The sequence below is a fragment of the Drosophila santomea genome, chromosome 3L (assembly GCF_016746245.2).
Source record: "Drosophila santomea strain STO CAGO 1482 chromosome 3L, Prin_Dsan_1.1, whole genome shotgun sequence".
NCBI classification, from domain to species: Eukaryota; Metazoa; Arthropoda; class Insecta; order Diptera; family Drosophilidae; genus Drosophila; species Drosophila santomea.
In genome coordinates, this window is record NC_053018.2 from 3,312,882 (window position 1) to 3,327,720 (window position 14,839).

The 14,839-nt window shown below is 46.0% G+C and overlaps 2 protein-coding genes across 2 annotated transcripts; one reads left to right on the top strand and one right to left on the bottom strand.

The window, feature by feature from the left end:
- Positions 1 to 10,953: 10,953 nt before the first annotated feature.
- Positions 10,954 to 12,161, bottom strand: LOC120449093 (peroxisomal targeting signal 2 receptor). Its single transcript, XM_039631400.1, has 3 exons — positions 12,034 to 12,161; positions 11,218 to 11,973; positions 10,954 to 11,159 (listed from the first exon to the last, which is right to left on the bottom strand). Exons 1-3 carry the CDS (start codon positions 12,123 to 12,125, stop codon positions 10,985 to 10,987), a joined length of 1,023 nt encoding a protein of 340 aa, XP_039487334.1. The 5' UTR covers positions 12,126 to 12,161; the 3' UTR covers positions 10,954 to 10,984.
- Positions 12,162 to 12,724: 563 nt separating this feature from the next.
- On the top strand, positions 12,725 to 14,383 carry LOC120449589 (phosrestin-1). Its single transcript, XM_039632152.1, has 3 exons — positions 12,725 to 13,683; positions 13,752 to 13,946; positions 14,007 to 14,383. The coding sequence occupies exons 1-3, from the start codon at positions 12,828 to 12,830 to the stop codon at positions 14,159 to 14,161; spliced, it is 1,206 nt and encodes a 401-aa protein (XP_039488086.1). The 5' UTR covers positions 12,725 to 12,827; the 3' UTR covers positions 14,162 to 14,383.
- The last annotated feature ends 456 nt before the right edge of the window (positions 14,384 to 14,839 follow it).

The following is a 14,839-nucleotide window of genomic DNA, read 5'->3' on the forward strand; positions in this document are numbered from 1 at the left end:
GTGTCTCGTCTGCAAACCACAATACTTCTCGCATTTCCTCGACTTCTGCCTAAAACGGGCACCTTCAAAGTCGGGTTACACCCACCCATCCGTATGCTCACTTCACCGACTCCTGTGTGGCCGCTCTACTGGTAGCTAATGGATCTACACCTCGGCATCGGCATCGGGATCGGGTTTAGCCTCTCCTGCCCAGGGGCTACTTAGCAAATAGGGGAAAAGCAAGAAGTCTGCCACTTACACGCAGTACAGATATACAGATCGCTCCCCAGACAATTGCCACATCACGCTTGTTTGCCATCACATTAACGCCGCCGACGAAGACGAAGACGACGATGCGGATGATTCCGGCGATTCTAGAATGCTGAAGTACTGAAATGCTGACGATGACGAGGCGAGACAAATCCTTTCGGGCTGAAAATCGGGCCCGGGGATTTGGGATTGTCTTGGATAAACATTTGCACAAGGCGAGGCATTAGGACAAAGCGGCGGACAACGCGTGATCGTGATCGCACAAACAGAGATCAAGATGCGAGGCAACCCTTGACCATTTGGGTGGGCTGAAACGTGTACGCAGCTATTTTGATAGCCACCGTATTTTCGGTTGAGCAGTAGTAGCATAGTAGAGTGTTGTCTCTACCATTTTCTGGTAGCCGACTGCCTGGCGTCAGTCGCGCGCTGTTTGCCTGAGATGGATTCAAAAACAAGAATGATTAATGTCCGGCCAAGAAAGGGCATTCATAGAATCTTCGTCAGCTTCATCAGCTTCATCAGCTCGAGCAGCCATTGAGCAGTTGATGGAGCAGCAGCCTCGCTGGCAAACAACATAATCAAGCGCACATCCGTTCCATCCGCTCATACCCCAACTCCTCCCCTGGAAGAACTCCATGGGTTATATGCTAATGGAGCAGCGTGGTTCGTCACCAAGCCAACACAGATTCCTGGAAACCAAGCAGCAGAAAAAGACAACAAAACGACTGGGAATGTGGAGGGTGGAGGCACGGAAACCGACCTGCATTCGGCATTAGTTTCGCAAAGCTTCTAGGGGGAGTCAACTCACACTCACTCACTGACCAACAGCCAGGAGCGGACTTACTGAAAACCCCCCATTAATAGTAAAATTAATCAAAAATTCAACAAACTTTATATTTAGCAGGGCACGTGGCAAAGTTTAAGTACAGAAATCTGGTTCACTCTATGTGCAAACTGGATCAATCAATCAGGCTTAAATGCGAATATGCAAATTTTCCTTTCATTCTTATTCGATAAGTCGGGTAGAAAATGAACTGATTAAAATTTCTACAAAAATACAAATATTTAAACAATCAAATACGAGTATTTTAAGACTTTTAGTAAGGCCACATATAAATAATGCAAGCTTTGATTTTATGTTAGCAATTGTACAGCAAGTAAAATGATATAGCACTTAATAAACGCTTTGTTGTTCCACTGTTTTTGTACTTTTGTCAACTTTTTTCATTGTCATACGTATATGTAAGTATTTTAAACCGAACTGAGACCTGAAACACTTTGCATATTTGGTACTTGAATTTCACTGTTCAACTGCACAAACAAGGCACTCTTATTTCTCAAGCTATATTTTGTTTTTTTCTTTTTTGGAGTGCTATACCATATATTTTGCTGACATGGCCGATCATCCGTTGGAGGCGACCTCGCTCCGCTCCTGATCTCGTGGATAGAGTCACGCATGGAAGCGAGCACTTGGCAGCGGCGGAAGTTGAGACCGCGGGCACGCGCTTTTGCTTCTCTTACCTTGGGCTATTGGGGACTTTGGTATTGGAGTTTGGATCTTGTATCTGGTATCTTGGGTATCTTGGTTTCTTGTGTATGTGTCTGGATTGTATTCGCACTCGGAGTTGCTTCTAACAGGGCTCTGGAATTATTCAGGCACAACTTTGTCAACGAGCTGGCATCCCATAGCCATAATTTGCAATTCGATGCTCTCTTTGCATTTCTGCGTGTTGGCATTTCATTTGTGGTCACCAGCGTGGACGGATTTGCATATGAATGAGACGCGGAGACAGAGCCATCGCCCATCAGCCACCAACCACCAGTTGGGTTAGACTCTCCTCCTCCAATCCTCCAATCCTCCGATCCAATCTGAATCTTCTGTGCTGCGCATGCGCGCCTTCGCCTGTCGCCTCGTTGATTTGCAAACGCAATTGTGATGAACTGTCGTCTTCCCAGGGCCCCCCGATTCTTCTGGTGCCTCTTGGTGCCTTCTTGTTGGCTTCTTGGATGCCGAAGACGAGAGTAGAACGAGGACCGAAGACGAGTCTTTGACCGTCGCCGCAATTAGCATTTGAAGTTGCATTTCCATTAGCATTTCGTGCATAAATCAGCGTCTCAAGTGGCGACCACTTTGGCGTCGTGTTGTTGTGCAAACACTGGGACCTTGGGCTCACTGAATCTGAAGAATCAGAAGAATCCGAAGAATCGGTGGAGTCCGCAGAGGAGCAGGTCGCAGGAGAGTTTAGGGGCTTCGCTGCGTCATTAGGAATGCCTCGGGCACCTGCTAAACACGCTAACTGCTTTGCATCCTGTTTGGTTCTGGAGTGGCATTTTCTAATTCATTTAAAGGGTACCAATATCTTAGGAATGCTTCAAAAATTTTTGCCAAATTAAATATGATAATAAAAGCAGAATGAGGTTGTTTTACAATCAACTGAGACAAAACATTAATAATAAGGCGAAGCCTTTTGAAATGCCTTATATTTTTATAAGAAAGTTAGTAGTTTATTATTAGCTTAACTAGATTTCCATATAAAAACACGTTTCCTGTTTGCAGGAAAAAAGTCTTTATTCTTTGCTTCGATTTGGCTGTTTTGGAAGTCAAATCTGAAAGTGAGATTCTGCACTGTGAATAATTCATTTTTCGAAACACTTTGCCTCGCACACCTGATAAAGTTGTGTATTTCCAGCAAAGAAGACTTCCTGTTCCAAAGTCAACCTAGATTTGCACTGCACAATTTGCGAATTGCGAAGCTTTAAGTGCTAATTTCCTTGAAATTTTTGCAGATCGCACAGGTTTCCCATAACCCACTTCTAATTCCCCATATTTGGTCACGTTTACCTTGCCAAAAAGCCCCCAATTCCCCATTCCCCCCACTGCCACCCAAAATGTGTGTGTGCTCCACTGTTCGGATGCTCTGACGTCAAAGATTTGCGTAGAGAGGCGGTTGCTAATTTGGCTCATTGAGAAGCACAAAACTGCGTGCGGATGTGAGTGTGTTTTTGGTGTTTTTTTTTTTGTTCTTATTTCGGTGGGGTTGACATGGGGGCATTTGCGGGAAAATTCTGCTGAATGAATGTGTACTCAAATGCTGCCGGTTGGAGGTCTAAAGCTGCGGAGCGGACTACGGACTACGGACTGCAGACGTAAGAGCCACACACTATACTATATTCTCGTACCTAATATCCACACAATACTTGTATATCTGCTATATCTGCGGTCACATGAGGCCGCGTGCGTCAGTTGCTGCAGACGCGTGGCCCTGTCGCTGTGGCCCGAATCCGTGGCATCATGGAATCCCAACCCACCTGATCTGATCCCCATACCCAGAGTTGCTGCCCCCGCATGGGGGAATGCATTAAAATGCTTATGGGCAAATTGCTGGGGCATCGCTCATTATTACATTACACTAATTGCACTTACGCACGAATGGCGTTCAACCTTGGACCAGGTTTGTATTATCGCGGTCCGGTTTTAAAGACCAATCCGCAGATTAACAGTAGTTAAGCGATCGTTTAAGCCGCCAGTTAAAGTCCGTCTGTCCGTGTCCGTTGCTGTTTTCAGTTGGCTGGCTGTGTTTCTCGCCGCTGACCCAAAACAATTGCCAATTTTTCAATGCCCAGCGTCCGACGACGAACGCGATAATGTCCGTCGCGGCATGGCACTACCACTGCCTGCACTGCAAGAAATTACTCACTTTAAAAAGTATATTAAGAAAAATTGTTAAGATTTACATAAATCAAAGGCTCATAGCGATGACATATTCCATAGCATAAGAATATAGATCGCTGGCTCCTAGTTATTTTATTATGAGAACTCAACTGTTACTCATATTTGTTGCCCACATTTTGCACAGTGCATATCTGGCAGCAGCACCTGTAATGCCCCCCGAGATGGAGGAGTGCAGGTGGGTGGCGGGATGGGGACGGGTATGGGGGTTGGGGAATGGGAGACGGTAGATGGGGATCTGAGCGGATTGCCCGTCAGCCAAGGTTGGTTGCCAAGTCGTTGAAGTCGTTGGCATCCACGGACAACGCAACACGCGACAATGAATTTCGCATATGTCACAAGGCGATCCTCCGACCATGTCCACTGCCCCTTTCCCTTGTTTAAAAAAAAATAAAAGTAAAATATAAAAAAAAACAGCGATGATGCCAACAGCATCCCATGTAAACAGAGGAGCAGTTGCAGCAGCTGAAAGGCAATGCGAATCTTTTAGCCGATTTAGCCTTTTTTGTGTTTTTTCTTCCTTTTTTTTGGGACTAAAGGGAACAATCACTTTTATTTGGGGATTGTCACCCTGCAGGTGGAATACCGAGTTTATTTAGACGCATAGAAGTGGCAGAATATTAATATATATGTATTTATATAGATATATTTATATATACCTAGTTACTTAGTTTGTTAGTCATATCTTAGCTTTCATAAGGTTTTGCTTATACTGAATAATTATTGTAAATAACTAATATTTAATGATCGCTTTTGCAGACACACTTTCATCAAGATATACCCTCAACTCCTCTGTAGCTCATTAAAGTGGTTTTTAGTGCCGAACCCTTTGGGAGCTAAATGAAAAACCTTGGCACTCTGGGATATCTCAGTGAAGCGGGCAATAAGCGGCGATCACAATAAATGCCAAGCATCATCGATGGGTTTCTTTCTCGTTTTTTGCAGCTCAAGCTTTTTACTGCATTTACTTGCACTATATGCAGCGACTCACTGCCTTACATCGACGACGAATATCGGATAATTTTTGGCATGTCTGTGCAATTACCTTTATGTTTATGCGATTTCGCAAACGGCCCCGTTCGAGCCAAAAACAAAAAAAAAAAAACAAAAGCCGAATAAAATATATATGTATATACGGATATAAGGATATAAGAATGTGTGTGCCTGGCACTTTGGAGGACAATGGGGCAACAGGTGGGCCCCATTCGAAACTGAGCCCGAAATCAACGCTCCCTTAGCTGGGTAGCTGGAGTCGGGGCAAATCTTTTTATAACTAAATCCCGGCGGGAAATAAAAGGCTTAAGCTGGCGGCATGTTGGCCAAATTGGATGCTGATTGCCGGCCATTTGGATTTGGATTTGAAGCTGGAGCTGGAGCTGGAGCTGGAGCTGGAGTGGAGCTGGCCTAATGATTGCTAATTTAATGTCCGCTGTGCGAGCGGAAATGGCACTTAAGTGAGGTGTCTGCCTGGTGGGGATCCAAATGAGAGCATGTGGCTGGTTAGGGATCCGCATCCTATCATCTCCCATCCGAAGGACACGTGCGGCTACGCATGAGCTGGCCCCTAATGGCTAATCACATCTTGTGATCCTCGCCGGAAGTGGAAAGTGGGAAAGGCGAATGCAATGATTACCATTCCATCGAATCGCCAGTTCATAAAGTTCATAAAGATCTCAGCCACCCACTGGGGCGCGTGTGCGAACCGCCTGACCAGCAATAACAAAATGCAAATGCCCACCTTGTTATTTTTGTGAAGATCGGGCGATCGTTGGAAGTCAGCAAAAAAAAAAGAAGAAATAACAAATCAAAGGCAAGTTCACGCGTCATCGCCAGCCAAAAATTCGATTTGGCCGCAGAAACAGCAGCTCCTCCAAACTTACACGCCCACGTCTGGACTTAACAGACGTAGCCGCCCCCTTTTCCGCTCACCGCCCCCTTCTCACCCAGCCATGATTTTATTTAATTATCGGGAAAAAGTTTTCCCCGCCTTTGCGCTCGCTATATGCACATACATTCATACATTTGTATATTTTTGACAGCCTCCGTTCGCATTGACGTCATTGACGTGCTGCAAAGGAATTTGTTTTTCGTGAAAAATATTTTCGCGTTTTGCACTTTTTGCTTGTTTTTGTTATAAATGTGTTTGGCGTTAGGGTAATGCTTAGATAGGGTATAATAAAGGGTAACTTAGGTCGTTGGAAGGGTTCGAAAGCAAGGCATTGAACTTAACTTAAGATGTAAAAGAATCTGTATGTAACACTATTATGCTATGTGGTATGTATCAAAAAGTAACATTTAGAAAATAAATTTATATATACATCAAAGAATCTAAAAAGTAATATTTTTATATTTTAAATTATATTGTATAATAATACAAATAATCCCATAGAGTATCTACAATTCGTTTAATTCGAAATTGTTTTTAAATACTTAACGCTGTTATCGTTCAGTGAAATGGATTTTTAGGCCGACTGCTGACGCCTTTGGACCACCATCATCATCATCACCGCCACGATCCCCGAAATACACATTACTCGCCCAGCAATTGCGATCCGCATGCGATCTGGCTTTTGCCAATTTTAGCGATTCCCAAGATTCAGCCCTGCTGTTTGCACTGATCAATGGCAATTGGAGATCGTCATCACCTGGATCTGGAGCCCTCTGTTTAGAATCAGTCCCGCGATCCGAGAACGCGTCATCGCGGGGCGCACGTCAGTCGACGGCGGCCGGAATACGGAATATGGAATATAGAATATGGAATCCGGAATCCGGGGGATCTGGGACGGATCCGTGTGGGAGGCGGCACTATTTTTAGCCGGTGAGACGAGCCGCTGAAGTATTTTGGTCATGAGTTTAAAAACAAGTCGAACAGATCAACCGTGGACAACCGTGGATTGTCGGACACAGTTTTATCTATTCAACAAATTATTTATACGCCAAATATTTTGCACGGAATGAAACAACTTATTTATAGCCGACTGCGAGACGACCTTGTTCCCCAAAAATCGTTCGTCTCGCCGATTTAATTGTATTTATTGTATTTTTTTGATCTCTTGGAGCACGCCGTAAAACGTCCTTCACCCTCATCAGTCATTAAATGCCAGCGAGAATAATTTGAATACCCACAATGCGAGGGAAATAAATCAATCTCAGTGTTGGATGCCTAATTTAGACATCGAATTTACAAGCTGAATTACAAACACTGCAAGTAATGCGAAGGTTGCAGATATGGAATATTTAAAATCACTCATCACAATGCAGAAAAAAACTAGATCTAATATTTTTAGAAACGAATCGCCACGATGCCTCATCTTGTTTATGAATATAAATTTTAATCAGTTTTGGTTAATAGAACTTGCTGGCGCTACCAGGAATTCAGCGTTATGATTTATGGGTAAATAAAGGAAACTCTTCAAATTGAGTGCTTTCTTTATACAGTAGCCGCTGTGACCCATTTTTTGTTTATTTGGCCAGAAGTTGCAGGGTCCTTTTTGGCCACGCGTCTGCACAGTCGAACTGCCGCCGACTGAGCCAATTTTTTTTGTTTATGTAGGACAACTTTTTGTTTGCCTGGGTCAACCTCAAGTGGCACAAAAAAGAAAAATTGAAAAACAAAAAGAAAAACCTGCTGCCACGCGCATGCAAATCGACCGAAGGTACAAAAAACAATTGTAACAAAAAATTAGAGCAGTCCCGAAGAGATGATGTGATCCTGTTTCCCTTGATCCTGTTCGCAGGACGACGCAAATTCTGGAAAAAAAAAGAAATGCAAAAATACTTCGCGGAATTAACAGCGGGCACCTTGGCCTTGTTTTTTGCCCGGAATTGCGTAAATTGCCATCCCAAAAACGAAGAGACCCAAATTCGGTACCGCTCTCGATGTCCTGAATTTTTTAACAACATGCCATAAACAAATGTGCGCAGATTTTTTCAGGTCGCTAAGGAGGAGGAATGGACGAGAAGCTGGCCAGGCAGCGAATGTAGTTCAGTGGCCGTTTTTATGGGCCATCTAGGTCATCTTGGTCTAAGGGTCCTGAGAGCCTTGGTTTTATGGCAGCAGAGCAGCCTCGCTGCTGGTATTGCATAACATTGCGTTCGCCGCTGGCAGGATTTACGCAAGTCCTGGCTGGCTGCTCTCATTATGTCATAAGCGAGCTAGAACAATGGCGTGCCAGGATCAGCGAGGATATGCGAGGAACACGGCGTGCGTAGGTTAGGTAATAATAATTTCCAGGCAGTGAGTTTCGAAAATTGGGCATTCAACACCTTGTCAAGAGTTTCCTGTTGCCTCGGAGATGAAATCTTATGAATAAATAAATTCTAGCGGCCAGGTGAATAAATTCACACCAAATCTAACGGTAGCCACATCCTGGCTGGCTCTCTGCATTTTTAATTACCCCAACAAGGATGTCGGTGATTCCTGTTTCATTAGCCCCGTGAAGACAGGTAGCAGCCCTAATCCTTCCACTGACAATTATTTCCGGCACTCTTTTGTCTTTCTTCAAACGAAGGATCTGCTTATCAAGATTGCCCTTGTGTTACGCCCACTCAATGTGGAACTGGAAACTGAAACGCCAAGAAACACGCAGAGAAAAACCATCTAGTTTGCGGTGTGTTCTGTGATGATGTGGAACTGTGCACCAACTGTGCACCGAAGGAGGTCTCGATGCCAACTACACGTGTTAGCTGACCAAAAGGCACCGAATGAGCCGGAAAGAACCAAACGAAACGAAACGCAACGGTGACGATTAAGGCCCCAGTAACAAAACGCTGAAACAAAATTAATACCAGCGACAGCAGTCGTAAAAAGAAGACGGTATCAGTGGAAGTATGCCAGGGAGCACAGGGCACAAAAACAGAACGGACTCGTCGTCGTCGTCTGCGGATCCTTTATGGCGCAGATTGGGCAGCGAGATTTCAAAGGGGGCGCGTGATCGCCATCAAAATGCTCGTGGAGGCAATTTAAATTGCTGAACTGAGAAGCGAGGCGCGTGTACTGTGGTGTGTGTGTGTGGAGTTCTGGCGTTCTGGAGACCCAGGTAGAGACACGATTCAGAACCTGCCGACGATAAGGTCCCCTATACCCCCATCCCAACCCATCCCATCCCAATCCATACCATACCATCTCGATCTCCAAGGGAGGCACACGTTTCGAGGGAGCTGCCGAAGCAGAAGCGATTGCCTCCTCGCGTGCTGGGTGTTGAAATACACTTCTGCTCTCCGTTTATTTATAACGAGCTGCAGCAGAGGAACAACGCAACCTTGACACCGACGAGATCCGTGGGGCCAGGGCCAACTCAAGGTTATGGGCCTAGACAACGTGAACTCGGTAAGTGACCAATTTTTAGCCACTCAATCACCTAAGGCTTGCAACTTTGTTGCGCTGCTAATTTATAGCTGGCAACGACTGTTTGTAATTTTAAGGACTTCTGATTCATTTAAAATTGTGTTTCATTTTAATGACGGCAAAGACACGAAATGGGGAGACATTATGGCTTAAAAGTATTATTTCCAGTATGCATTTTAACAGAATATCCAATTTAATTTTAATTTTATTTTAAATATTTAAAATACGTACTACAATGAAAATCAAGGCATATGCATTTCAGTTTGCGCCGAAATGTTCAAAATAAATGTATAAAGCAGTGTTTACCTCTGACAAAGCAGTGCATACATGTAGAATGCATGTAAAATAGCAAAGTCGTGTATGTGCCGCTAGGTTGCGCCACTTATTTATAGCGCAGCCCGTTATTACCATAAATTTAAAATATTTCAAGCTGAACTAGTCTAATAAGAATTATTAATATAAAAAATTAGCATTTAGAAAAATTGATCAATATTTTATCATAATTTATGCAAGTAGTAGTACGTTTTAATTTTAAGCTTATTTACCAATGAAAACCTCAGCTGTGCAGTTTTGAAAGCAAATAATGTATTTTTGATACCTGCAAGACTCCTTCATTAAATAATTATATAAAATAAAATGAGGTGCCGAATTCCCAACAAGATCTGACTTCGCCTAAGGATGAATTCAGCACCTTTCAGCTTGGCAGGCACCAAAAACCGATTTTTATTAACACAAACAAGGCATTAATATCAATTTTGGCTTCACTTGACTGCCCAGCAGATAATTGCAGGTCAGCAGCTGCTGTTCCCTGGTGTCGGGAATCGAGAGTAAGGTCCTCCCGATCTGCCCCCAATTGTCAGAAGAAATCAGCGCCAATTGGCTTCAAAGCAAATATTTGCCCCGAGTGGCACTTAAAGCTCAGTCCCAGGCTGATAATGATTGGGACCGGGGTGCCAGGATTTGGGATATGGGATACCAGGGAGCAACTGCTGCCACTTCACACCATGTCAGCCGAAAAGGTGCGATGGCTGGCACACCTTTGGGCCATGTCCATCCACCTTGTTGGCTGTGTCAATTCCGGGAATGGCAGGGATTTCGGCTCCACTCGGGCAATAAAACGTTGCAGCAAATTAGCGCTTTATTGCGTGTTTGTTTGGTCAGTTGGTCAGAGGTAAGCCAACCGGATAGGGATGCCAAGTCAATCTCCATCTCCGTCAGCGTCTGTTGGCTTTTCGCTTTTGCCACCTAACCAATTCGAACTCCAATTCCGAGATCCGTTAAATTCTTGTTAACTCAAGGGCCGCGTGCAAATTATAGCCAGAGGCCAACAGGCAAACTTATTGTGAAGGGCATAATAACACACAGAGCGCAGCAGAAGAACCATATAATTCATACAATACTCGTGATATATGTAAGCTTTTATTGACATTTTGAAGCACCTGCTTGAGGTTTATCACACAGCTATTTACACGTCATCTTTTGCGCCGATGAGTCCTCGTCCTTGTCCTCAGTTCCTTATAGGCATTGCATATAGCTCAGCTATAGTTTAGCTTGTAGGCCTGGCTATTTCGACGCCACTAGCGCCTTATCACATGTGTGTTCGGTATTTAGGGAGTACCAGTTCCAGTTTCCAGTTGTGGGCATGCCCTGTACAAAACCTAGACGATCAGTTCGCCGCTCAGACACTGCGGGGTATACACGCTGGCCAAGGAGTCCCAGCCACAGTCGGCCAACTGGTGGGTCCTGTGTGGATTCCAGTCCAACCCGCACACGAACTCCGTGTGCCGAGCATTGATCTCCTGGGCGGACTCGCCACGCTCCAGATTCCAGATCCTAAAAAAGGGAGTTGTTACTAACCATATATGCAGATAATTAAGCAAGTTAAACTTACCTTGTGGTAAAATCATAATTGGCCGATGCCAAAACCGCCGCCGAGTGCGGTGAGCAGGCCAATCGCCGGACAGCAAACTCTCCGGAGTACAGCTCAAAGACGTGGGTCCTCATCTTGCGCAGATCCCAGCCACGAATCAGGCCATCCGATCCTCCGGTGACCAGGACATTGCGATCGAAGTGCGACCAGTCGCAGGAGAGTGCCTCACTCGCATGCGCCTCGATGCTCATCAGGGGTTTACCTGCAAAGTCAAGAGAGTTCCATAAGTTAAGGTGTCCATCGGTACTTACGCTAGCAAACAGATTGGCGATCAGGGGCGAGAACTTGGCCCCATAGATCAGATCGTTGTGGCCCACAAAGGTGGTGATGGAGTTCTGTCTGTTGCAGTCCCACAATTTCAGTGTGCAATCCCAGCTGGCCGAGAGCAGTGTGTGATAGTTCCACTTCTCGCCCCAGTCCAGGCTGTACACCTCGTTCTTGTGCTCCTGCAGGCAGATCAGCGGTTGCTTCGGCGTCTGCTGGTTGCTCGCCGATTCGCCGTCCAATCCGCACCAGATCTGGAGTGATCCATCACCGGAGGCAGTGGCGGCGATATCGGCGGCATACGGACACCAGGCGACGTCGAACAATCCATCGGACCACTCTAGGCGGCACAGCTCTCCGAGACTCTGGCCATCTGTGGCTGAGGATGAGTTGGCGTTGGAGTTCTGTTCCAGCAGAAAGAGGGAACCACCTCCAGCAAGACCGTACAGTTGGCTGGAAGAATGGTATAAGGTTAGTTTCCATTTAGTTAGTAAGTTATAAGATTAAACTCACCTTGTAGCTAGCAGCAAGTAGTTAGCCTCGAAGGGCGAAAAGCGCAGGCTGTAGCCATGTCGATCTGCGGTGGTGTGTGTCTGAGTCTGCATCTTGGTTTAAGATCTCAACTGCAAAGAAAAGGGAAAAATTATAATATTTACCAAATATCTTATACATTATCTAACAGATATCTTTAATAAATTGTGTGTATAGTAACCACCTTACATACAAATCAATACATCGACGTTTGATCCATAACCAAATTAACACTTCTAAGGTTTCCCCCTGCTGACCACCAATGTTTGGCTGTGAAAGAACCAGACTGGCCAATTGATAACAGCCCGGTAACATCAAATCGGATGCTAATCCTGCGACAAGTTACCTACCATGCCCAATTATTCAACAGTTGGCCAGATGACCTCGCACTAGGTCGGAATCGGAAAAAGATACTTGACATTAGCCAATTTGCTCGGGCAAGTGGCAAACTGCGCAGAAAATAGACGAACCCCTAGAAGCAGCTTGTTTGCACTTTTCCACGTAGTTTCGCTGCTTCTATTTTCTTTGTCGTGTCTTGTATTGTATTGTCCAACAAACAAGTGCATAACGCGCAAATCCAGTTAGTGGCCAGAATGAAGACCCACGGACAGGGCCAGGGCAAAGGTATATAAGCAGGTTGCACGGCACTTGGGTTTCGCATTTTCCTCCGCCGAACGGAAAACTCTATAACGCGCATCGCCCGCCTTAGCCTCGAATCCAGTTGCATTTGCCAGGAATCAAAGAGATCTATAAGTCAAACAATCTAATAATCCAGAATGGTTGTATCCGTGAAGGTCTTCAAGAAGGCCACGCCCAACGGCAAGGTCACCTTCTATCTGGGCCGCCGCGACTTCATCGACCACATCGACTACTGTGATCCCGTCGATGGAGTGATCGTCGTGGAGCCGGACTACCTGAAGAACAGGAAGGTCTTTGGCCAATTGGCCACCACCTATCGCTATGGTCGCGAGGAGGACGAGGTCATGGGAGTGAAGTTCTCCAAGGAGCTAATCTTGTGCCGCGAGCAAATCGTGCCCATGACCAATCCCAACATGGAGATGACACCGATGCAGGAGAAGCTGGTCCGCAAACTGGGCAGCAACGCCCATCCGTTCACCTTCCACTTCCCGCCCAACTCGCCCAGCTCCGTCACTCTGCAGCAGGAGGGCGACGACAATGGAAAGCCCCTGGGCGTGGAGTACACCATCCGTGCATTTGTGGGCGATTCCGAGGACGATCGCCAGCACAAGCGCAGCATGGTCAGTCTGGTGATCAAGAAGCTGCAGTACGCTCCCCTCAATCGTGGCCAGCGTTTGCCCAGCTCGCTGGTCAGCAAGGGATTCACGTTCTCGAACGGCAAGATTAGCTTGGAGGTCACGCTGGACAGGGAGATCTACTATCATGGCGAGAAGACGGCTGCCACCGTTCAGGTGTCGAACAACTCGAAGAAGTCGGTGAAGAGCATCAAGTGCTTCATTGTGCAGCACACCGAGATCACCATGGTGAACGCGCAGTTCAGCAAGCACGTGGCCCAGCTGGAGACCAAGGAGGGCTGCCCCATCACTCCGGGCGCCAATCTCACCAAGACCTTCTACCTGATTCCGCTGGCGGCCAACAACAAGGATCGCCATGGTAGGATTGCTCGTGATTGCTGGAATCTGGGATAGTTTCTAATGGAGTTTGATTGATTGTGCATGCAGGTATCGCCCTGGATGGACACTTGAAGGACGAGGATGTCAACCTGGCCTCATCCACCATGGTGCAGGAGGGCAAGTCCACGGGAGATGCCTGTGGTATTGTCATCTCGTACTCGGTGCGCATCAAGCTGAACTGCGGCACTCTGGGAGGCGAAATGCAGACGGATGTGCCCTTCAAGCTGCTCCAACCGGCACCGGGTAAGCTCTAGAAGATTACCCCCCTCACTTCTGGCTTATGATCTCATTGATGCGGTTTAGGAACCATCGAGAAGAAGCGCTCCAATGCCATGAAGAAGATGAAGTCCATCGAGCAGCATCGCAATGTGAAGGGCTACTACCAGGATGACGACGACAATATTGTATTCGAGGACTTCGCCAAGATGCGCATGAACAATGTCAACATGGCGGACTAGGCCACCGATCTTCAATCTTCTCTGGCTCTGTTGTGAACCGTATTGAACCAAATCGAAAGCACTGAAAATTTGTTGCAGCAGTCTCTATCGTGGAGGCCACAATCTTTGTATTATAATCGTATCTATAATGTAACTTTGGTTGATCTGGAGTTTGTACCCGTACATATGCATGTTGATGAGTTGAACAGACCTCGTGTCCCTATATTATAAATGTGTTATGACTATCAAAAGCACTCACCTTTTCACTCGTTTGCGATGGTGTATCCAAATAGGGTTTCGCTATGGATTTGGTTTTTTGGTAGAGGAGTTGCTCTTGGTGTTGCTGTGGGTTTCAACTTCAGAAGTCGAATGAACTACACAACTGCGCAGCTCGACGAGGAAGGTTCTGCTGGCCGGAATTCTAGGGGGTGATTTTCCAACGATGACAGGGGGTTGAAAAGCCCAGTGCTTATAGGTCACCTCGCAGGCTTTCAACCCCTTGAACGAAGCAACAGGCTGCCAGGATATGCGGTGCGACCAATCAGGATCAGCCAGAACTGGATATGGCCGGCTCTAACGGTCAACGGAAGTTCCAGATGTTGACAATGAATTTGCCGAAAAACTTTTTATATGCTAAACAGCCCAAGCTTTTGACCTTGATGATGGCTAAGGCCGCCAGCTGCCAGCAGTTTGATTCTG

Excerpts from the sequence above, each read along its gene's own strand:
- LOC120449093 (XM_039631400.1), bottom strand. The coding sequence starts at position 12,125 with ATGCAGACTCAGACACACACCACCGCAGATCGACATGGCTACAGCCTG. Across the intron at positions 11,974-12,033 it reads TACTTGCTGCTAGCTACAAG|CCAACTGTACGGTCTTGCTG; the intron begins GTGAGTTTAATC and ends CCATTCTTCCAG. Across the intron at positions 11,160-11,217 it reads AATTATGATTTTACCACAAG|GATCTGGAATCTGGAGCGTG; the intron begins GTAAGTTTAACT and ends TCCCTTTTTTAG.
- LOC120449589 (XM_039632152.1), top strand. The coding sequence starts at position 12,828 with ATGGTTGTATCCGTGAAGGTCTTCAAGAAGGCCACGCCCAACGGCAAG. Across the intron at positions 13,684-13,751 it reads CAACAACAAGGATCGCCATG|GTATCGCCCTGGATGGACAC; the intron begins GTAGGATTGCTC and ends TTGTGCATGCAG. Across the intron at positions 13,947-14,006 it reads GCTGCTCCAACCGGCACCGG|GAACCATCGAGAAGAAGCGC; the intron begins GTAAGCTCTAGA and ends GATGCGGTTTAG.